The sequence below is a fragment of the Artemia franciscana genome, chromosome 10, assembly GCF_032884065.1.
Source record: "Artemia franciscana chromosome 10, ASM3288406v1, whole genome shotgun sequence".
NCBI classification, from domain to species: Eukaryota; Metazoa; Arthropoda; class Branchiopoda; order Anostraca; family Artemiidae; genus Artemia; species Artemia franciscana.
In genome coordinates, this window is record NC_088872.1 from 5,226,998 (window position 1) to 5,252,597 (window position 25,600).

Here is a 25,600-nt window from a genome sequence, read left to right on the forward strand (position 1 = left end):
AACAGAGTCTGTGAGCTCGTAGGTTATTACACTTCCAAAATATTTCCTTTCCTTTAGACTGCATAGCGAAAGAGAATAGTTCAAGGTAAATCAAAGTACAACTCTTAAAATCCAGGGTAATCAGCCCAAGCAAATTTTTCTCTATAGTATAGCGTTTCATCGTTTGTGTATCTTTCTTAAGGTTTCTGGCCGATTGATCAAATCTTTCTCTTCCTTTTTTCTGTTGGCAAAGGTTTCTGGACACAAAGCCGAAACATTCAGATTTTTAGTTGATCTTTCACTGTCACGGTTAAAAGATTATCCCATTTACATTTTCTAACATTTCTACTTCTTATAAAATTTCCTGTTTCTACTTCTTGTTCCATTTTATATACAGTTCTATTTTCTCATTTTATTATGCAATTTTAAGGCTTATTTTTAAGCTGATTTAAAACAATAAACTAAAAACAAAACATACATAGTATTGTTTATTATGTGGCTGGATCTTTTAAAATGCAATCATGAATTATGGCGAATTAACTAGAAATTAAGACTGTATATGGTTGACGGTTCTGCTGCTCACGACACTATAATCACCTACTTGGTTCTAAAATACTGACATATAACCAAGCAACTCCTAAAGTATCCCTCGCCCCCTTCCCGAGGCAGAGAGATTAAGACCTGCTAAAAATTCTCTGCTTAAAAACCTGACTAAATGATAAGTAATAGAATCCATGCTTTGCTTACATAGCTGTTTTAGATCTGCCTCATTGTTAAGTAAATAGGACTTGTTAAGTAATAGGAATTGGTAAGAGAAAATAGGAATGTAAAGGAAACCGAAATAGGAAAACGGAATTGAAAACGGCAAGGATAAGAAATAAAATTTTTTAAGGTTGACATCTACCGGGAACAGCTGTGTAGTAACCAAGCTGAACCGGGATCTGTCTCATTGTTAAGTAAAAAGAGAAAATAGGAATGTAAAGGAAACAGGATAAGAAATAGGAAAACGGAATTTTTGCAAGAAATGGAGAAAATAGAAATGGGGAGATTTTTAATCGTGGCAGTGAAAAATAAATTTGGAAACATATGCTCCACATCTGTAAAGTTTCAACAACAAAAAAATCAACCAAAAAAATGAAAAAGTTACATTTCCATATTTGAGATGGTACCCTTACTACAGTGCTTAGTCAAGACGCTGCCATTATTGTATATATGATAATATGATCAGAAAAGATAATTAAGTAGATAGATAGATAATTTGGATAAATGAGAGAAGCTTTACCAAAAGAAAGATTTAAAGAAAGCTTTAAGTAAAGAAAAGAAATCTTTACCTGAAGTGGTGAAAGCAGCCTCACAGTACTTGCATCGATGAGGTTTTGTACCTGTATGAGTGTTGACATGATTCTGAAGGGATGCCTGAGTTTTAAAGCCCCTCTCGCATACAGAGCATTTGTGAGGTCTCTCGTCTGAATGACTTTTAATATGTCTTGTGAGTAGATACCTGCAAAAATGAAATGCATTAAAAATGAAGATTCGAACTGCGATAAAATCGTAGGAAATGTACGAGAGCCCCCAGGAACAATAATAAATTATAGAAAAGCTATATAATCTAGAATAACAATATAGACAATACAGATAGATTTTAGTAAGCTATAATATTAAATTATCTAAAATAAATTATAGACGAGCTGTAAAATCTACAATAACAATACAGCTAATACAGATAGATTTTAATAAACTATAATATTAATTATCTATAATAAATTATAGATGAGCAGTAAAACCTAAAATAACAATATAGATAATACAGATAGAGTTTAATAAGCTATAATATTTTTTTTTTTTAATAAATAATAGATGAGTTAATTTTTTCCTGACAGTCTATTCGGATATAATATTCATAAACACCTAATGCTGAGGGCTCTTGCAGCAGCTAAAAGCAGGGTTGTCTCCCATACTTAGCTCACAACAACCCCTGATTTAGTCTGCCCAACTCTCATTAGGGTATAAACAAAATGCAAACTGTTTCACGATTAGGCTGGAATATTTTAAAATTAAGTAGGTGTTGTCACTAGTGATGGCAAAGAACCAAGTACAGTGCTAAAATTAAGAAGAAAAAATACAATGCATTGATTATGAATAGACAAATAAATTATCTATACTTACTGATTTGCTTATCCATCTTTTCTATACATTATATTTAAATAATCTATTTTGGCAATTTCCTTTCCTTTGAATTATCAATTACGCCTTTCTTTAGACTTGGGTTTCTTTTTAAAAATTTTGGGCTGAAAATGTCCTTGTTCCAACGGTAATTAACTCTCCCTCCTCATGTTAACATACCTTAGAAAGGATCAGCAGTTCTTCAGAGTTATCTTGCAACACAGTACTAGTAAAAAAGAGACCAACCGAACAATCAGCAAACATGCTGAACGTTGTCATTTATTGAACGTTATTAACGTTATTATTTAGTGGACAATGCAAAGAAAGTGATTTGAAATTAATCGATGTTGGTATTAAATTAATCGTGACGAAAACTCAAAAGTAATCATCGATAGGAAACTGAAATTGATGTGAGACCGATTTTGTTACAATAAATTTTTCCGTTATAGAAGCAACCACATTGGTAATAATAAAAATGATTAGAAAAATTTCCAACAGGATGAAAAACCCCCTGGGAAGGGCGTTAAGTTGGAACACAATGCTGAATCGAAGCAAAATTCGTAAAAATGGAAAATTGAACGTGAATTTTTAGGGAACAGAATCACCCTTGGCGTGAAATTAATTCTGATGAGAAATTGAAATCAATCGATAAACTTGAAACCCATTGATAATGATAAGAAACCCACTGAAATCAAAGTCAAACTAACTGAAATTGATATGGAACTAGTTAAAATCAATATGAAAGTAACTGAAAACATTGTGAAACTGAAATAGCTAAAGTGAATTTTACTGATTAGAACTAATCTCAAACTGGCAATGAAATGAACAATTTAGCATAAATCTAAAGAGAACGAAAAACCACTTGAACAGGGGTTAGACGGAAGCGAAAAGCCCATTCACTACTCCAATACGTCCATAGTACAAACCCTGAATGATATAAGACACAGTACTTTTCAAAACCACCTTGACTGATCACTGTATAAAGTCAATTTCCCCGATCCTTACAATGACAGTAAAATCCACCTTCTCAGTTTCTAAAGATATTTCTAAAGTTCCAACATATTCTCTAGTTCGCACCTTGATTAAGTTAACCGAGAAGTTTCATCCCTTTATAACAAAAGTACTCAGTAAAAAAGTGTCTTGCTCCTCAATGTTTCTCTTATCCCTTCCTCCTTGCCGCCTCTACCACATGCTGATGTTCTTTGCCAATTGTATGCTAAAATTTTGCCAAATTATGCCAAAAGGTTTGCCAAAATTTTTATCTTATTGCAGCTGTTCGTTATTGTATTACCTTCACATGAAAATTTGGTTAATAGTATACGCCTTTTGATGATACCTCTTGAGGATAATATTTTATTCCCCTCCCCTCTCTCTCTCCTTATCGTCTAATTAATGAGAGCCTATGGTATAAACATACCTTTTAAGCATAATTTCTCATGCTTTTCGTGACCCCCCCCCCTCTCTCAAATGGGTAAAAAGGATAAAAACGAAGATAGTTATCCCACGAACCCTTTATATTTTACAGTACTTTGAACCTAATTATCCGTTTTTTATTCATAGAGCCTCATTGTCTTATTTGTTATAGTTTAATACACTCATAAGAATATGAAAGTCAATCTATGATAATAAAGTGAAATAAAATAAGAAAATATTTTAGTTTAAAAATTCAACAGGATGAGACAATACTTCCACGTTTTTCTATTTTTGAACAACCAAATGGAAACTAAAATATTGATAATATTCTTCAATATAACACCTATGTATGCGTAATATATTTGCAAAAAATATACAGGTTGCGGGTTTGAGTCCCAGTAACTGCAGAATTGGAAAAAAATTAGATTCATGACAATATTATCTGCCATTCAGAATTATACAGAATAAATAAGGAGCTACTTACTTTTTAGGGGTTGCATACGAGCAATAAGTGCAGGTGTGCAGGTCTAAGCCACTTGATCTTCTCGGAGGGACTCGGGAAACTAAAAACTTTTTTCCCTCCTCTTCTACTTCTTGCACTTGCTGAAAAAAGTTATGCCTGATTTATTTTTTCTTACACGTTAGATAATTCACAGCGAATAATATTAATGACTTCGATTCACTTATTTGACTCACAAAAATTACGCAAATAAGCTCTAAGCCTACGCCAGTCAGACATAATAGATGGAAAAAAGCCACGAAGGAAAATTTAAATACGAAAGTTTTCCACAAGCGAAATACTGGGGAGAAAAAAAAGGTATTTAATTGTTTATTTCTTATTCAATTTTCTTCACATATTCTTTAGCACTTGGGACTTCAAATAGCATGCAGAAGCGTACTTAGTTCTAAAAAAAATACATAAAATTACAAGGTGTTTGACTCCTCTTTTCAGCAAAGCAGTCGGGATTAGGGGATCAGAAGCATGCTTTACGTTGCGTCGAAGCGTTTTCCAAGATTTTAGGTTTCCCCCAAAACTCCCCCCAATGTCATCGGATCCGGTTGGGATTTAAAATAAGGGCTCTAAGACACGATATCCTTCTAAATATCAAATTTCCTTAAGATCCGACCACCCGTTCGTATGTTAAAAATACCTCATTTTTTCCAATTTTTCCAAATTAACCGTCCGAATTAATTTCGTTCTCCTAAAAAATAGTAACATTGTAAGATACGCCCTACGGCTTCTACTACAACGAAAGGCAAAAAAGGGTACTACTCATTCCTCTCCATTCAGATGTTTCTAGGACTCGTAGGTTAATCTTAAAGATATTGGTACCCCCCCCCAAAAAAAAAAAAAACTTCTTTCGGGATCATCCGAGAAAATTACCGTATCCTGGATTATTACATCTGATAAAAGCAAAAAGAAAAACATATTCTTTAGCACTTGGGACTTCAAATAGCATGCAGAAGCGTACTTAGTTCTAAAAAAGAATACATAAAATTACAAGAAATTACGTTCACATTAGGAAGAAATCAGGATATAAAAAGATACATTATTTCTATCTAAAAGATTATCAGATATAATTTATTCATTATACACCATAATTGAGCCATATTTCAGTTAGATACTGTCATTACGCCGATTTTTATTTATTTATTTGAATAGTAAAAAACTGTCCAGAAAAAGCTTCATAACCTTAATTTCATTCTTCTAAAAAATAGTAACATTGTAAGATATGCCCTACGACTTCTACAACAACGAAAGGCAAAAAAGGCTACTAATCATTCCCCTCCTTTCAGTTGTTTCTAGGACTCGTAGGATCTTAAAGATATTGGTAACTCCCCTCCCAAACCAAACTTCCTTCGGGATCATCCGAGAAAATTTTCGGCATGGATTGATGTTCAATATTCTTTATCCAATGATCTATTCAACAGTTTAAATTATACAAATAAATGCAAATATTGTTGTACTAATGAAGGTGATATTACACCGTTGTACTTTGTAATTAATTATAAAATAATAATGTAAATTAAAATAATAATGTAAATAAAATAATGTAAATTATAAAATAGTAACATATTCCCACGGCCGTATCCAGGATTTTGTTCGGACGAGAAGGGGGGAGTGATGGCTTACGCGCCATTACAATTTCAAACAGAAATTATTGTTGATGAACATAATTTGAAGATTTGAAATGCATGAATATTATTTTTAATTGTTGCAGAGTATTCTTCTTCTAACCCATTCAATAGTTTAAACTTACTCTAATAATAAAAATACATAGCCTACAAAGTGAAACACTCCCAATGGGTTTGGGCTCAACGAAAAGCAAAAAAGGCTGTTATACAATCGTGTTAGCAGTAGTAGCTTGTTCACAATAAAAAATACATTTTTTCAACTATTGTAAAATATTAGTTTTTATAGAAATAATTATAGAATATGAGAGACGATGATAATACTCACGTTTGTAGCTTTGTTTCCTTCTCCGTCGTGATCTTCAAATTCATAAACACCAATTTCCCCTTCCTGAACTACCTGTCCATCTTCACCCTCATTTGGCTGAACTATTAGAACATAGCTCATCTCACCTGTCTCAGCAACCTAAAAATTATATATTTCAAACTGATAACACATGAGCAGTGAGAAAAATAGTCTCAATGATGGGGAAATGAAATTTGATAAATTATATCAGTCCAGCATTACATTTGCCAAGGGTGCGTTCCAGGTTGTAAACTCTAGTAACTTCATATTAACTACGAAAATTTCTTAAAGTTGACACGTACCGGGAACAGTTCCGTAGTAACCAAAATTTGAGCTGTAAAGTTTAAGAGTGAGTCAAAAATCAGAAGTTTCAATTGTGTCCACCTCTCTTTCACTCAAATAATATTTTCAACATGTTTCAATCTGACTGTAATGCTGATTATTATAATGATGCTGATTTACTTCACTAAAGATGCCCGTTAACTATCTTTAATAAAGGTTGCTACAAAAGTAAATCCAAAGTTTTTTTTTTTTTTTTAGTTCCATCTACTACGACAACGTCAGTTGAAACAAAAAAATTAGTTTTTAGCAACTTTTAGTCAAACCTGGAATGTACTCCAATTCATATTATTGGCAAGCTCAATACAAATGGGACACTTGGATATTAGCTTAGAATTTATGGAAAGATCCTTAAATTATTAAATTATTTGATTAGTTAAAGTTGGAGATGAAAACCACATAGGACATCCAATGATGAGTAAACAAAACCTGCAAGCAACGTCGGGTCACGAAAGCTGGGGAAAAGAATGTATTTTCAACATCTAGGGGGGAGGGGGTCAGCTTTTCGCTTCTTTCGATTTTCCAATAAAACAAATATTTTTCAATGAAAATAACCCCTCCCCCAAAAAAATCAAATCTAGGGGAGGGGGTTAGAAATCTAGAGGGAGTCCAGGCCTCACTATCCTCCCCGCAAATAAAGCCACCGAAACCTGCTAGACATACAGTCTTGAAGCTAAAGAATCTAGAGAAGATAACAATGTAAACCAACAAATCATTATCGGTGACAAAAATTCTAACAGGAGACAGAGAAGATCCCAAATCTTTTAATAATTTATCAATGTTCGTAAGTTTCTCTCTTTTAGTCGTATAATTTCGCTCGACAAAAAAAAGAATAGACTTTATAACATCTTTAATTAAATTCCACTCGACAATATCTTTAATTAAAGCTTTAATTTAAAGAGACGTTGTATGGTTATATAGCTATAATGAGCAATTGGGTTCAAATAAAATATGAATCTGTTTTTCACATACACAGTATAAATAGATGCTGAAAAGCAAAAACGAAATCCAAATTGAAGCCACAACGCTTACTGAAACAAAATAGTGTAGTTAAAGGGAAAATGAAAAGCTGAAAACCAACTCTAAACAGTAATTGGAAAGTTAGGCTTCGTCTGATTCATGACATCAGTCATACAAAATCGAAAATTTATTCGTTCGATTTAGATTCAGGTCGACAATAAACCGTTCGATTTATCTTTCTAGATACCAGGTCGACATCAACATTGTCTTCTAACAAATACAAGAAAGTGTAAACTCTCTTCTCGGACAATAGGTAAACTTTATATTTTTGCAATCAATTTAAAAACGCAAAAAGAGATAATCAGTGTCTCAAAAGTACCGTAGGGGCGAGGTGGGTTTAATCTCAGCTCGGTTTTCTCATTCTAAGATCGAGCAAAGTCTCATAGTTTAATCTCAAATCGAGCCCAGAGGTTGACTCAAGAGATCGAGCCCCAGTTGTAGCAACACATTGTGTTGCTATACAAGCGTGTTTCATCCAATACATACTTATATTTCAAATATTTTGCTTAACCTTAACACTAAAGATACACTCGAATTCTTCCATTTTCTATTAGATAAACCATTTGAATCATAGTTATTGTGAAACAATTAAAACAAGTAGCTGTTATCGCTTTATTTTAGGAATTCATATACAGGAAAACTCGGGAATTTTATACTGGGGGAACTTCTCAGAATTCCTATATGAATTTTTTTTTATTTTTCTTATTTCCTCTTTGCCGACTCAATTTTACGTGTGGAGATGTTAAGGATATTTGTCCGGTGTAAATTTTCCCAAGGTTTGAATTGTCTAGACGATTTGTCCACGGGGGAAGGGGTTCGTAGAGGCGGAGCCAGATTTTCCGTAATTGTTTAAAACGGGATCAGTTATTAAAAAAACAACAGGTTTTTCAATTCAAAATAAGGAGCAATATTAAAACCTGAAACGAACCGAAATTACTGGGTGTATTAGGGGGGGGGGCATCTTCAACACCTCGCTTTTTACGCTAAAGTTTGAATGTTGTCCCAGTTCTTTAATAACGACTCCTGAAACACAAGCATCGTTTAATTAGAACATTAAGAAACTTTTTTAAAAGTGCCAAAAAACTTAAGCGAGAAGAGCAAGATGTTGATGAGGAGCAATCCCCCCTCTTACAGGTAATAATTTCTGCTCGTTTTAATGTTGCTACTTATTTTGAGTTAAAACAACTTTCTTTTTTATTTAATGTGCAGAAAAGAGGGCAATAAAAAATATATAATAGCAAGATGAACTTACATTGTTGGATCCCAGGTTTATTTCTGTTCCTTCTTGAGCTTCACCAGTAGCATCTGCTTCTAGAGGAAAAAAATCAAAGCGTTAAAGTACAGAGTAAAAAAATTCAATATGAATTTTAAATATAAATTTAATATTTCATATTCTTTTCCGGTCTATTTCAGGGAAATGACGCAGTTTCGACCTCAAAATTGATACAGGAATATGAGAAGTTATCGTTTTAATTTGCATGCACATTATCCATGACATGCTATACCCCTGGCACCTCTGCTATTACGACGGTCGACTGTGCCTCTTCCTCAGGGCTCTTTTAGACCCTATCCACCGCAAACGCACTCTTTATCCCTCACATTTCCCGCTGAATATCTGCTTCCTACGCTTCATTTGCTTACGAGAAACTTTGTTCCAACCATTTCACAAATTCACATAATTTAGGCAGAGGGGGGGGGGCAAATTTTTCAACGGAAACACCAAAAAAGGCATTTTTAATTAAAATACTCCACTCCAAGACATTTTTCATAATCAAGAGAAAATCTAGCGGCCACCAAAATTTGTCACCAAACATTTCCCTCCTATGCTTCAATTGTTTGTAAGGAGCTTTCTTACAAGCGCTTACTCCATCAGTTTTCAAAATGCTGTCACGCTACCTCATATTCTATAGCTATACGTTTCTGGAAGATATTCACTAAAAATGAACATGTAAAAAACCCGTTAGAGCTTTTTCTTTCACCAAGCATTTGCTCTACATACCACCACTGACACGAAACCCAAGACTAATTAATGAATATAGAATCACAAATCCAGAAACAATAGAAAATTTCAGGCTAAATTGTATTCAGTTTCTACAGGTTTAGGAGCTTACTTTATTCTTCGTGGCACAGAAATCTGATCAGCTTCTTTCTGTTTTTCCCTTTTCTTAATATAGAATAGACTTCATTTACGCTTAAAGCCCAAAGGCCAAGGTCAAATGTAAAACAAACAACAATTAGACAAAAATTACAAAAATCCTACTATAATCCTATAAAACACGAAATCGCAAAGAAAAGAAGAACGATGACAATAAACAGCCATTGAAAAAAAAATTAAAATTATGCAAATATTTCGAACAAGACCTCCGCTTGACCGTCCTCAGTGCAGAATAAACTGATAAAATTAAAAAAAAAAAACTTAAAACAAAACACAAAACTAAAATATGATGACCCTTTCTCAGTAACGGTGAAAGGGTAACACAGTTACTGAGAAAAGGTCATCATATTTTAGTTTTGTATTTGTTTTAAGGTTTGTTTTTTTATATATTTTATCAATTTATTCTGCACTGAGGGCGGTCAAGCGGAGGTCTTGACCAAAATATTTGCATAATTTTCAATTTTTCACTGGCTGTTTATTGCCCTCGTTCTTCTTTTCTTTGCGATTTTGTGTTTTGTCACGATTAGCCAGTGTGGTCTCAGAAATTATTTATAATCCTATAAAAACCTAGTTCGAGACAAAGGAATCGTGCCAAACTTCTGACACTCATAGAACATTCCGTTTTACTCATATATCTTACTCCATGGTTCAGATATCAAAGCCTCATATCTGTTCACGAACTTTCTGACATCGATTTAACAACTACGGAGCTTGGTAGAAAACTACCCAATACAGTACCAAAATGTATCTGATGGCCCATGGTCTCTTTAACAATTCGTTGTATTTTCTTCTCCGTCGTTGATTTTCCTTGTTTGATTCCTCTTTTTGTTACTCCACTTTTTTTAGCAGGTTATAAATAAATCATTATCATTCTTATCAGTAAACGTCATATGATAATATATTTATTTATTGTAAACTCTATATAAAAAATTATTGTATTGTTTTTATATTATAAATCATTATGGTTAGCATTATTATATGTATCATAAATAAATAAATAATAAAAATTAACATTAAACTATTATTGTATTATTACTATTATCAGAACTTGTTGAAAAACAAAAATAAAACAAGAGTTCATCCATGGTCTAGCATTCTCGTTTGGATTATAATCGATTATTTTTTCTCGCATTAGGCTTTACTGACATGTTGTTTTCATAGTCTTGCTAGTATAAATATTTTTTTTTTACTTCACACCCCCTCCCATGTTTCTTTGTTGTAGACGGATTTTCAAATAAGCAAATAAATAATATATCATATTCAAAAAACAACATATTACACACATTGGATGAATTCAGTACAACCAAAAATAAATTTCAAATACTTTAGAATCGACAATGATTTTTACATTAAATTGTGCAGCAAAATATATAAGCTAAATAAAATTGTTCGTATTATGTTAAAAAAACCGCATCAATCGAGATTATTTTTTTTCTTCAAAATTGAGTTGAATGAAGCAAGGCCAACAGAGATTGGAAGACTTCATTACAACCGAATTTCGCCCAAATAACCCGGATTTTTAACCGGGAATAACCGAATAACCAGAATTTTAGGTTAAAATATAAAAGCATCAACTGCGTTATAATCAATAAAAAACTTGCATCAAAATGTGTTTCGTAATAAAATTAAATAAAAATAAAAACTATTAAATTAAACAAAATCAAAGCTATCAAGGTTTTCTTTTAATTAAGCGGAACAAAGCAAGTCGATAGAAATCGGTCGTTCCAGTCAAACTAAAATTGGTACAAGGAGCACGTTATGGTTCCCCGCCATACACGCTAACATGAATTGATATTGCATGTTGATTTCTTCACTATATCATTCAGGACAGGTGCAAAACAATTGTCTTGTGTGTCCTGGACCCGAAGAAAACCACTTCCTAAAATCCTGAAATTATCCTAATTTCTAGCAAACATACAAGGGCTTACCGTCATTTTCATCAGTAAAGAAAATCCTCTCTTCATCTCCTTCAGTACGAAAAAGTTGACTGACTTCTTCTTCCTCTTCTTCATCTAGAGATCGGTGAATAATTAAAAGAAATGAAACCAAATGAAACGTAATTTGTGAACGACTAAAGTGAACAGTGAACATGCAATCTAGCTCAAAATTGGATCTAGCCAATCACCAATCTGTTGTCACCAAAGAGAATGAGAAACTCACAAGGACTAGATCTACAGCAATGATACATAGGAAGATAACTATCAAAAATAACTACCACCACAGACAGTGTAGCGTCTTGCAACTTCACAACAAATGTGAAAAATTTGAATAAATTATATAAATAATCTTGCAAAACTACAGGATTAGAACAGAAATTTTCCTCAAATCCTGCACTAAGTAGCCTAGCTTCAGAAAGTTTAGACCAGTTAATTAGGCTAGTGAATTTTAAGATGTTAAGCTGACTGGTGACAGACGGTGAAGTCAATCCCCAAAATGTAGAAGGGGGTAAATGTAGTTTTCGAAATCCCGAGGGAGAGGTAATTTACCTTTTCCTTCCAATTTTTCAACGAAAATATCTAAAAATGGCATGTTTCAATAAAAATACCGGATTTCTTTTTTTTTCAAGAGGAAAGGCAAAACAAATCTTGGGGGGCTAGCGCCCCTCCCCCTAATGACACTCCTGGTGACACAATTATGCTTTCTTTATCCTCCCCCAATATTTTAAAGTGCTCTACCTGAAACGGTAATTTAGGGTGGTTAAAAAAGGAACAAAATCACTATTTCGAGATTATGCTAAAAATATTTCTTTTGGACACTAGCATCAGTTAAAACTCTTATGAGTGTATCAATAGCATTCATAACTAATATCCTTTTCAAGAAGAGTTATTCATAGATCTTAAATCCCAAAATCTTAGTCCACCTGCCGAAAATCATGCATTTAGGATAAACTACCCCCCCCCCAAAAAAAAAAATATATTATACTGAAAAGGATTAATGTATTTAAGGCTAACCACCAATTTTACGTCTTAAGGTATAGGTTTAACAATGCCCGTGGTCTTCCGCCCTACACCCTCCCCCCTCTGAAGAAGTAAGGTAAAGCTACTGTTTGCTAACAACTTCCCAACTGAAACATTTGAATATTTAGGAAAAATCCAAAGTGGTAAATGCGACTGGCAGCAATCTTATTATTACATTACATACATTATTATATACATATAATATTACATATTATATATACATTATATAATTATTATTTATATATATATATATATATATTATATATAATTATTATATAATTATATATGAATTATATAATTATATATATTAATATATAATTATTATATATTACATACAGATTATATAATTACATTATTATATACATAATTGCATTATTATTACATTTTATTATTATTACATTTAATTTTCATTGGCTCTTGTTTTCCACTTTCACCACTCCCATGCAACTTTGGAATTTAAGATCCAAATTCTAGAGCCTCTATTGACTAACATAGTGGCCTATGACAAACATTATAGTCTATTAAATATATCCCTTAAGAAATAGTTAAAAGGGGACCATAGAACCAGAAAACCATAGTTCATAGAACCAGAAAAATAGGCTCATACATGGATTAAGACATGGAGCACTCCAATCTCTAACTTGTGTATAAACTTCCAAAGGTGTAGGGTTCTTATGATCAGTATTATATCAATTGAGACTTGGCTCAATAGTTTCTTACAATTTTCAAGATTTTAATCATATCTTATTAAATCTTTAGCTTAGTTAATATGCTTAGCCCTAGTGTTAAGAGTTACACATTTCTAACATATGGTAGTGTGTATTTCCACTTAACCAATTCAAAAAATCACATTTTGTTTTCACTGTCCTTTGTACTTTAAATATTCTGTTGGGTAGCAAAATGCTACCCATAAGATTACAGAAATCGAACTCAGCAATAGTTTACTTTCTAAACTATAAATATATATTTATACCTCTTTTTGTCCAGTTTGTTACATTTTTTGGTTCAGATATCACCATAGGTCTTTTGCCTATGAGGGTATGGTTTTTTCCCTGCTACAAATACTTTTAGCTTTTACTGCTAAAATAGAGGTGTTTGATTGCTCTAGGGTGTGGGTGTCAATATTTTAAAATTAGGCCAGTTTCTTTCCTTTTTTCCTACACGCAAAACAGAAAATTAAGAAACAAAAATGAAATAAATTTCATTTTAAGTCAAATTATATTATATTAAATTATATTAAATATAATTTAAATTATATTAAAATAAATTCATTTGCTGACCCTTTAGGATCACAACTGCATGCATCTACGGTTATGTGTATTGAATGTTTGCTGAATTGCATATAAGTCAATTGACATGTATATACTGTTGTACATAAATATAAAGCAGTTTTTTGCTGCTCACCGTAACACTTTGCTGAATTTTTGCTGAACCTCAGTGATGCCCATCTCCAGAGATTCTCATTAAGCTTGAATACCCTAGAATTACCTCCCCCCCCCAAAAAAAAAAATAATTAGGCCTATCATTATTCCTCTTTTTTGTTCCTACATATCCAACAAACTTGAGAAATAATGGTTTAAAATCAATTCATCGGTCATACTTCAACCCCTAAGGGTAACAACAGCATGCACCTATGGGCATGGATATTTCTTGTTTTACTGAGTTGCATATTAATGAAAGTCGATATGCAAGTACTCTTTGAAAATACATGTGTACTTTCACAGACACATGTACTGTTGACACAGTAAATGTGTCAACATTTATTAAACTATCAAAATATGAAAGATTTGTACTAGGTCGTAGCTTAAAAATACACAAAAGAAAACATAGTTTTACTAGCGATATTTCTTTGTTTAAGAGTGTAATTAAACGAATGCTTTTTAGTAACTATAAACTTTTTCAGATAGTAAAGATCTATTTTTTCTCTGTGTGTTTGTGGAGAGGGGGTGGGGGTAAATGAATAACTACGAAGTCTAGGGGTATAAACAGAACATACTAAATTTGTTGAAATTGTTAAAGATTTGGAAGTGAGTTCTGAGCAGTTGTTGTTTTTTTTTTCTCTCTCTCTGAACTTTCCGAGTAGTTACTACTGTAGGATTTTGAAAAAGCCTTGCTGCAATTTTCCCAAACAGTAGTTTAAGGATAATTAAGTTACCTTCTTGATCTACTTTTTCATTATTGCCATTTTCTTGCTGTACCATTTCTTTATTAAATTTCTCTAAGTAGTTCTGAATGTCTTGTATCGTCTCTTCTCGGATTTCTGCTTTTATATCTGTCATGGTGAATAATATGATTTGCAGTTAAATAGAGCCTGAAAACAAAAATTAATTAACGTAGCCACGGGCTCACAATAGAGAGGCATTAGACTGGTCCAAAGGATTGCCCTTCCTATTAAAATATGGATCAGAGAGGCACTATTTGTACCTTATACCCCTTTCTCCCTTTATGAATGATTCTATTGTCAAAAGCATCGTTTCTCTTTTGGGAAGTCACAGTTCCCAGGAAGGTTGCAAGATCATAGACATTAGACAAGGGTTAATTAGAAGAAAAAACTAATATTTATACAAGAAATAACCAATTAATTATTGAATAACCGATTTAACCAAATTTATGTGTAAATTCATGTGCGTACAAAATACGACCAAAAACATAGGCAAAGATATACCAATAAATAATAATTGAGATGCTTAAGCTCATTGGTAACAACATGTCTATTATTCAAATAATAACTCGTTATAAGACAGTAGTTATGTACTGTATTTTCTTTTTTTGGCATATTTTGGGAGATTACAAGACTAAAAAAGTTATAAAACAATGCGAAGAAGGTTACATGTCTAACCCTAAAGGACAGGGGTTCAAGATCCAAACAGTGCTGTATATATTTGGGAACCATTTCACAATTTTTGTACAGAGTGAACAACAGATTTTTCCAGAGAGGAAAATGTCTCCTCCCTGGATGTGATTCAAAAGAGACTTCCACCAGGGAAGTAGAATTATTCACATGTCATAAATTTTCATGTTATATGATCCCAATGGAGTTTATTCCTGAAAACACATGTTTCCCTTAAAAAAAAGTTTATCAGAAAACAATTCCATGAGTCAGTCCAGGAAAACTATGGATTAGTGGAACATCAGACCTAAAGTCCTTAGCAGCTTGGTAGGCATACTATGAAAGATGCTATAAAAAAACATAAGAGGACATTTGTCACTTTTCTAAATAAGTGACTTGTTGACCTCATAATATTTCGGACAGAGAAATGTTTTTAGTAATGATGCGAGTATGGTTTTTAGGATATCCTGAAAGTTTTTTTTTTTGGAATGTTTCGTGTTTCCTGCACAGCAGCCCCAAACTATTCACATTTTTAATCACCAAGCATTCATTTATATTGGCTGAGAGCCAATAGATGAGGCTTTTTACAGTATATCTATAGCTGAATAGCAGCCAAAATCTTAGACAGATTTGGAAAGAGGTTAAGAAGCACCATCCTTATGTATATAATACTATAAAATACAGCCATAGAGATTATATATCTACAAGTTTAAGTTCCTCCTCGGCTTATGATGTTTCTATAAAAAAATAAAATAGAAATAAAACAACATAGTTGTTTTTTTTAAAGAGCCCGCTACCAAAATTTATATCTCAAAAAATATTTTTGTAATAGTCTTATTATTATAGTAAGTACAGTAATATTTTATATTGTTGGGTCATATACACACAAACAAAAACATGGTCAATCCGAGGCTTTAAGATTCCCATGCCATTTTTTTAAGTTGTGAAAATGGTAGACAGTCTACTTTCCAAGATATAACAAGCTCCCCCCCCCCCATAAAAATACTAACATTTTATCAATGAAGGATAACAAGTTTTGAAGGAATGGAGGGTTTTATAAAAAGAATGATAACAGATTATTCTTTTGGCCCATCTACTTGCGGTCAAATGAAAAGGCCCATCTGTCCCAAATGGCATAGGAAGGGGTCATGAGAAAAAAAATAAAAGAAAACTAGAAAAGCATATGAGGGTTTAAAGATTAGATCTTTGAGTATACTGGGTGGAAGAGAAGTAGGTGCTGAAGTGCTAACCATAGGTGTACTAAGAACATTTCTCTGTCTGAAATGGGTGTCAATTAAGGTTTATTATAGGGCAAAAATCACATAGGAAAAAAAACACGATATACCGACAAATTTTCTATTCAACAGTAAATAATTCCTTTCAACATGTTTGTTTCCTATCCCTCCCCCAAGAAGTTTAAAGTTTGACTGTTTGTCCCAAGTTTTTAAGAATGACTCCTAAAACACAAGGGCTGTCTTATTAGAATAAGAAGCTTTTCCAAATGTGCTAAAATCTTTAGCATGATGAGCAGGGTATTGAGGAGGGGACAACTTTTTCATATACAGAAAATTTTCTGTTAATTTTGGAATTTAATGTTGCTCCTTACTCTCAGTTGAAAAAAAATCTTTTTTTTATTTAATCTAAACAAGATTCTATAAGTGACACAGGGACAAGATGAACACATAACTTGATTTTTTTTTACACTCTTTCTAAATATAATAATCAATTTACTTGCAGATACCCCCTTTTCTTTCTAATATGCACAATGTATCTATCTAACATGGAATATATCAATGCATCACAATATTATTTGTGTGTGAATTGATTATTATAGGGTAAAGGCACCAATGATTGGACAGTGCAATCTTGGAACCACTGTCGAAATTTTCCTTCAAAACAGGATAACTCAACTCAGTTGTGACTTGGAACAACATTTTTTGAAGCCTTTGTTATATTTTGACAATGCAAAATATAGACACTATAGTCAATACACCCAGATAAAAAAAAAGAATATTTAATTCAATCAGTTTTTCTGTTTTCAACACAAATGGGCTTCAACTACTTTTTAGTTATGTTCAAACTGTCATTACTTGGTTATTTTTTTGTTGCAAAACAAAGTTGGGATCAGTACCTTGATTGGGATCAATCAAGATACACCTGATCTTCTCTAAAATGTAGCCACATTGGCTTTTTCTTGACAAAACTAAGTTAAAAGGGGCAGCTAATATTATATTAATAAAACTATGTTTCAAGCGTCAAAAATTCTTGTCTGATGTAGTAGAATACTAGACCGACTAAAAATGTTCCTTCAGCCAAATTCAAATGTACATATTGGCTTCTATAATAAGATTCATTTCTTTTGAGAATATCTTGTAGTAAGCTTGTGGAAGTTTTTGGCAGAAACCAATAGGCCCTGTCAAAACACAAGTGACTGTCAGAACTTTATTGAACAGGTAAAACAGATGAGAAACAATTGGTGTCGAAATTTAAGGGTCCTCTGAAAAAAACTTAGTGGTCAAATTTACCTTCTCAATAACAAGAGATTTTGATGACTGTTATTTGTAATAATATTTCACATGAAAAAACATTAAAAAGCTTTTTTTTAATTGTCACTTTACTGATTTGATAGTAGATTTTTTCCACATCTGAGGAATGCTGCTTGGCCTCATACCATGTTCACATTTTTAAGCCTTGACTTGGTTGATCACTACACCCTAATCCATTTACAACTGAATAAATTTGAAGTAGAGCATCTCTTAGTGAATCGTATATGTTTTCTTTCAAGCAGATCCCAAGCTTTAAAATACAAAATATTCTCCCTGAAACCCTCCCTACTTAGAGTGGAATTCCTGAAGGAACCTTGTTAGAACCACTCTTGCATGTAGTATGTATTAATGAAATTGGTAAGATTCCCTCAAAAGAGTTAAAATGTAGAAGACTTGCTGATACTTTAAGTATGTCATAGAACTATCAAAAACGGTCCCATCAAAATCCTACTCATATTTTGGACAAAGCTAAGAATTTACATATGAAAGCAAATTCCACTAAGTCAAATATAATAACAATGAAATTCTTAAAATTCACTCCTCTTTTCTCAGATCCTATCCTACCCAAAATGCAAATGAAACATAAACTCTTTGGTGTCACCAACTTCTAATAATCTAAGTAGAACATCCATATTTCAAAATTCTAGACTTTACAGAAAAAGGATTTGTCAGAATAATTTTTTTTAAAGTGGATTATTAACTGCATATCAAGTTTGAATGGCCAAACGTTGACAATGCTTTCACTGTGAACAACAAAGAAATCTTTGCTGAACCACTAAAGCTGAGAGGAAATGGGCCATTGTTGATAGTGTTTTTAGAGAGACCTATATCACATATTATATTATAGAGACCTAGGTCACACAATTACACTCCATATGATTATCCAATTTCGTCCCTATACTTAAAACAACTTTTCAGTTTTTTGCTTCCACTGTCTAAATAGTGTTTTATACATTTAAAAAAGTTGAAGAAAAAATAAAGAAATAAAGTAAAAAGAATAGGCATTTCAAATACACCAGGATCTGCCCACAAGTATTTTGACACATGTTGTATTGGGTTATGACTTACATCAAAAACAGGCAACTTTTTGTTCTGTCAAATTTGTAGGTAAAAATGCTCCAATTTAAGAAAATCGAAGTTTTGTACCCTATTCTTATAGAACTCCAAACTTCTAATCAAACAGTTAGATTCGTAGATTTTTTCCCTACTTACTAAAACCCTTTTTTTTACAAAAACTGTCAAATCATCAATACCTTCACCCTATATGAGAAAAGCATAAAAAAAAGGAATGAGAATCCTAGTGTGTTTGTGGAATTTTGTATATATTGACCCCCTGATTTCTGCCCTAAAACAAACTTCAATTCAGGCAGTTATGTGCTGTAGCAAATTGTTAGTAGGCTAATTGTATAACCACGCATATTGGGGGACAGAGGGTACAGTAAATATTTACATCTTCACACAATTTAGCCAGGAGTAAATAAATCATTTGATGCCTTTTTATGCTTTTTTTAAAATTCAATATTTGCTTCTGGGGATGGTAAGACAGCAAATCTTATTGATTATGTTATTGTAAACCAAAGACCAGCAGGATCAATACAAGATACTAGGGTATATAGAAGTGCTGTTACTGATGTTAAAAGTAACGATCATCATCTAGTAGTGTCTAAGGTTAATTTAAAGTTGAAATTTCCGAAGGGTAACTACCTCCCAGAAAGTTATGATGTTGGTATGTTCCAGGATGAGAATTTGTGAGAAACTTTCCAGGAACAGATGAATACTAAACTTGAAGGTTTAAAGTCTGACAATATGGAAGATAGTTTGAATAATTTTAGAAAAACAATTTGTGAAATTGCTGATGGTGTCTTAGGAAAGAAAGTTAGGGCTGCAGCTAGGAATATTTGTGAAAAAGTATTGTTTAATAGAGAGGAGGAGAGGATTGTACAAGAATCATTTGAGTGATAGATCATATGAAAACAAAAGAAATGTAAAGAAAGCATTAAATTATGAACTAAGGAGATGTGAAGTAGAGGTCATGCATAAAATCACCAAAAATCTGCAAGATACAGCTAGGTGGCATAATAGTAAAATATTATACTGATATGTTAGTAAATTGAGTGAGAGTAGTCAATCCGAACTAGTCGCAGTTAAAGATAGCAATGGGACCACAATTAGTGATAAGGAAAGAGTAAAAGGGATATTGGTGGAACATTTTGAAAATATGCTAAACCAAGATACAGTTGCAGGAAAAGATATAAATGAAAATAAAAAAGTTTGTGATGCCTTGGATGTGAAGGAAGAATTAGTGACAGTACTAAAAGGATTAAAAAATAATAAGGCTCCAGGTGCTAATAGTGTGATAAATGAGTTTCTTAAATATGGTTGCTCTGAGGTTAGAAATAAGCTACTGAAGGTTATGAATATGATTTTTGAAAAAGGTGAAGTACCTAATGATTTTAGGAAAACCTTAATTAAACCACTGTAAAAGAAAGGTGACAAGAGTTAGTGTTGTAATTATAGAGGCATTAGTCTGGTCTCTGTAGGTAGCAAATTACTTAGTAATATGATACTTTTTAGACTGAGACATGCTGTAGACAAAATTTTAAGAGAAGAACAGTTTGGTTTTAGAAAAGTTAGAGGATGTGTTGATCAAGTTTTCACTATTAGGTTAATAATTGAGAAGCCCCTTTGTTGTCAAACACCTTTGCTCCTCAGTTTTATTGATTATAAGCAAGCGTTTGATTCTGTTGATAGAAGAGCTTTAGCAAAGGTCTTATCCTTATATGGTATAACAGACATATACATTAAAGTGATTTGTGCTATGTACGAGAATAATACTGCTGTGGTTAAGGTAGGAAATGAGGTTAGCAACTGGTTTTGTATTAAATCAGGAGTCAAGCAAGGTTGTGTTCTATACCCCTTTATAAGGATCATTTTGATGGGCTTCATCATAAGGAGCACAGGAAAGGCAATTGGAGACCACATAATCAAATGGGGAGGAAAAAATCTCCTGGACTTAGATTATGCTTATGATTTAAGCATATTAGATAAAAATGTGAGCAAAATCAATAAATTTTTAGAGGTTTTGCAAGTTCAGAGTGCTAGAATAGGTTTCAAAATAAATGTTAAGAAGACTAAGTCACTAAGGCTAGGAATAAGTGAAGATGAAAAGGTGACGTTAGGTAACAAAAAGATTGATCAGGTGGGCAGCTTCACTTACCTTGGTAGTATTATTAGTAAAGATGGTGGGAGCAGTGAAGATGTTAAAAGTAGAATAGCTAATGCTCAGGGTGTTTTTTCACAGTTAAAAAAAAAGTTTGGAAGAATAGGAAGATATGTCTGCAAACCAAGATTAGAATATTGGAAGCAATAGTGATGACAGAGGTCAAATATGGCTCTGAAGGATGGGCACTCCAAAAAGATGAAGATTTACTAGAAGTTTTCTAGAGAAATTGCCTATGGATTGTTCAGGGTTCAAAGCTGACTGACAGTATTTCACACAGTAGGTTGTACGAAAACTATGGTTCAATCCTGCTTTCTAGGGCTATAATGAAAGAAAGGTTGAGATGGCTAGGCCACTTTCTGTGGATGAAGGATGACATATTGCCAAAGATTGTCCTTTTTGGCCAACCATATAGGGCTACATGGAAAACAGGTTGTCCTTGTCTGGGGTGGGAGGATGTCACAAACACAAAAATCTAAAGGAAATGGGAACTTCCTGGGAGGGTGTAAAGAGGGAGGCCTTGAATAGATTTAGGTTGGAGGAGAAGCATGCATAGCTGTGTTGGCCTCAGGCAGCTTGGTGCTGCGGTGAGTTATTAGTAGTAGTAATAGCTTCTGGGGCAAATCCATTTTGAGCCCTTAAAGGGGTATGAACTGCTCATAGTAGCCAGGGGCGGATCAAGGGTGCATAATAGGTTGCTTAGATAAACTTTACAAACAAAGAAATACATACAATAAAAAGGGAACCTCAACAATTATGTATTGTTGGTAGGTTGTAGAAATGGTTGTATATTTAATCTAAAATCTAGTGAGGGTTGAAGTTCTAATAAATCTGTTGAAATTAAAATGGTATAAAAAATATTGATACAAAAAAAAATATGTGATAAAAACCACCCCACCATAAAAAAAAGTAAAAGCTGTTAACCATCTATAAAAAGAATATGATATTTAATATTTTCTGCATAATTTTTTGCCTTTGCACTTCTGACCACTATAGCAAGTGAGTTAAGTTTCTTATTGTAAAAAAAAAAAAATGGTTTTGAACCATCTTGGGGTCATGCACTCTTTGTGACAATTTGTATAGGTAAATCATTTAGCATGTCACCTAACTTTGTGGCATTGCTTATTAACTAAGATAGTAATGAAGGGTGGGAAATGAGGACAAAGACACAACTTGTATATTCATTAATGATACATTGAACATTAAATACTAATTATTTTAGGGGTGTAACAAGAAAAACAGAACAAAGAGATAGAAATGCATAAAAGACATTTAAGATGAGGGTTTTAAGTATAGGCAATAAAGCATTAACTATTCACTGTTTCTTTTTAAAAATAGTGTTACAATAAACAGTGTCAATTTTGACAAAATCTCAAAAATGTACTAATCAAAATTTTACTTTTCATAACAATGTAGCATATCTTTCTGCTTTTTAAAGTTCAATATATATTTCTTAAATTACAGAATTCACAATCTTATAAGAAAAGGTCTATTTCTCTACTTCCACTCCCTCCATATCTATTTGTTACACAGTTGATGTCTACCTCAATTTTTCAGTGAATGTTTATAATGGCCAGTCCTGTCAGTTTAGAGCTGTTTGTTAGTATTTCTTCTTCTATTCATCATAAAATATTTGAATATAGACCAAAATTGTCAGAAAAATAGGAACTCTAACAAAGATCCATGTATAGATTGGGATTTAAATTCTCAGGGTTTCAAGCAGTGGTAGATTTTTGATTTTTTTTTTTTTTTAATCTTGCAAATTTCAGATATTCAATTCAAATGTTTAAATCTCAATATGTCTATTGAGCTAAAAAATAAAAATTTGAAATTTGACTCAGATTTAGTATTTTCATGTAAAAATTTTGATTTATAAGCAACTATATATGGAAATATGATAGGATGGCATGTATCAAGATAAGTATAAAAATCCTCAGTGGTGTATATGTTAGAGGTTAGGAAATTTTATGGAAAAATATATGCAACCACTATACAAAAACTTAACTACATTTTGTGCTTGGTTGCTATTGAGAAGGTGAGAAATTCTGAAGTAATATTGCAATTGCATTATGTTTCTGTAGTTAACAAGTGGTATGAATTTCCCCCCTTTTATCAATTTTTTTTATGTTTGAAAAAAAATCAATGCCATTCCACTGATTCAAACTGAGAATTCTGAGACCCATCTATATCAGCTAGATAAAATAAATAACCACATAATTATTTTCCTTCTTTTATAAACAATTTTTCAAAAATCTATTCTTCTTAAATGATTACTCCAACTTTTGAGGGAGTATTTTGCCTCATATACTTAGCTTTAAGTATATACTTATACAAACCTTTATTAAAGTTTAAAGAGTACAGCCTTTGTTTTAATTTTGTAGGATGAACAGATGAACCATTTGTCCACCAGAATCCAAAACTAAAATTAATAATTTTTACACTTTGCATACATTTACTTTCAATTATATAGATCCCCTAAAATGTTGTAAAAACCACCCTACTTTAAAAAAAAAAGTGAACCCAAAAATCCAAAACAGACAGCCAAAAAAAGCAATGATATCAATTTCTTTGCCTCAGTGCCATAGCAAGCCTGGAAAACAAATTTTTGACAGTAAAAAGAAGTACATATTTTGCTTTTCAGCCCTGTTGTGACAGCACAATCCAGAAATATCATTTTTACAGTCTGAAGAACTTAGGATTTTACATTTCCTCTCCTTGTCATTATGAAATCAAGATTTTTGCCTCTTAGTTGGCTTCTGTGGTAAAATTGACAGATTTCCTTGACAAACCTACACTTAGTCAAAAAATTTTTTGACAGTATGCATCATTAGTAAAATCTAAAGAAGACCACACAAAGTAACTAAAATCTTGTTTCAAACTTGTTTGCAAAAAGAAACAGTCTTAATAAATACAAACTTATTAAAAACCAAACTATTAAAAATCAATTACAAAAAAATAACTTTCTTCCCAACACCAACCAGAACAAGTGGACCCAACCACAAAAACACCACTACATCAAGGGGGGCAGCACCCTTAAAAGCTGGAAACCCCTAAAAAATTATATAATAGCAAAACAAAAAGAATGCAATTGTAAAAAACATTAAATAGGAAACTTACAGTCCCTATGTGAACAAAAAGGAAAAACACATTTTAATTGTGTAAAGTAACACAAATGCATCCTTTTCCTTTCTTTTTTTTTGTTGTTAATGGGGCCTGAAACATTATAGAGTAGTAAATTCTCTTAGATCTATCAAAGGTTGTTGATGGCCTTGTTTGAAAACCAATTTTTATGTCTTATTAGTTTTTGTCTATTTTTGTTTACTTAAAGTTGGAGTCTAAAAATTACAGACAATGTAATAAGCTTCCTTCTAAGAGCTCAAAAAGGAATTTGCCCTGGAATTACCTTAATTTACCATACTTTGCACTTTGGAGCAATAAGGTCCAAAGGATCTGTGTTGCTCCATGATAATTTAATTTGGAAACAACATAAAAATGGTATTAAGTGATTTATCCATGTTCTTCCTAGCTAAATTATGTTAATATGTATATATTTATCTTATTGTCAGTCTTGCATATTATATTTGATTAGCCCAGAGTGTTGAATAGCCTAGGTAAATCACCACATTTATTTCAACTGACCAGTTATTTATGGACTTTGCTTATGCTACTTGTTTAGGCTATTAACCTGTTAAAAAAATCCTTAAAACCATTCTTACTTACTAACTTACTAGACTTCTTAATTACTTATCAATCAAATATAGCCTATAGATTAAAAGAATATATTCACACTTTTTTCATCTTTAGCCTATAAATTCTTTCCTGATTATAGCATATACTTCAGACAGGGAATATATTACCAAGATTACTTAATCCAGGCTAGTTCATATTAGGCCCAACACTTAGTTTATAGCACCATTAATCTAGGCCTTCTGGGCTATCTCAGCTTTACAACATAGCATATAGGCCTAGGCTGAACAAATCCCACAAAAAATAAACTGACAAACTATTTTAGCTCAGGACTAGCCTAATTCGTATAAAAGAAAATAAAAGGTTGTAGGCTTAACTGAATTTATGTGAGAAAAATCATGACTGAATTTATAGGCTAGCCTAGCCAACTAGTGAAATTGCTTCTGTAAATAAATAAATAATATGACTAAGCAATAAATTTACATTTTATATTTAATGATTTCTCAAAAAATAATTAATAGATCTAATGGCATCTATTGGTAAATTATTTCCTAGCTTTCATACTTTCAGAAAATGTGCACAGGGGGCATGATGTATTCACAGAGGCGCTGGTATAAAACCCCACCAGGAGGCTGAATTAAGCCCTAATCTGCACAAGAAATAAATGTTTGTTCACCTGTACAGTTCCTAAGCTTTAGTTATTCAATATTGGCTAGAATTTCAGGATATTCAGCTTAAACTTAATTACAATAAAATGTCTTAAATCATTGATTTTAAAATGGCCGTCGATTGTCTGAGCGAGTTTCCTAAAC

General features: G+C 32.4%; 1 protein-coding gene across 6 annotated transcripts in view; it reads right to left on the minus strand.

The window, feature by feature from the left end:
- LOC136031688 (transcriptional repressor CTCF-like) overlaps positions 1-25,600 on the minus strand; it is a 62,445-nt gene extending 36,845 nt beyond the window's left edge. For 2 of the 6 annotated variants that reach the window (XM_065711371.1, XM_065711367.1), the window contains exons 1-7: positions 25,465-25,600; positions 14,661-14,816; positions 11,477-11,560; positions 8,646-8,704; positions 6,017-6,154; positions 4,040-4,158; positions 1,311-1,480 (exon numbers count right to left, since the gene is read on the minus strand). In XM_065711371.1, the coding sequence (XP_065567443.1) occupies positions 1,311-1,480; positions 4,040-4,158; positions 6,017-6,154; positions 8,646-8,704; positions 11,477-11,560; positions 14,661-14,784 (694 nt within the window). In that variant the 5' untranslated portion in view covers positions 14,785-14,816; positions 25,465-25,600. The other 4 variants (XM_065711372.1, XM_065711369.1, XM_065711370.1 and 1 more) reach the window with 3 other exon arrangements.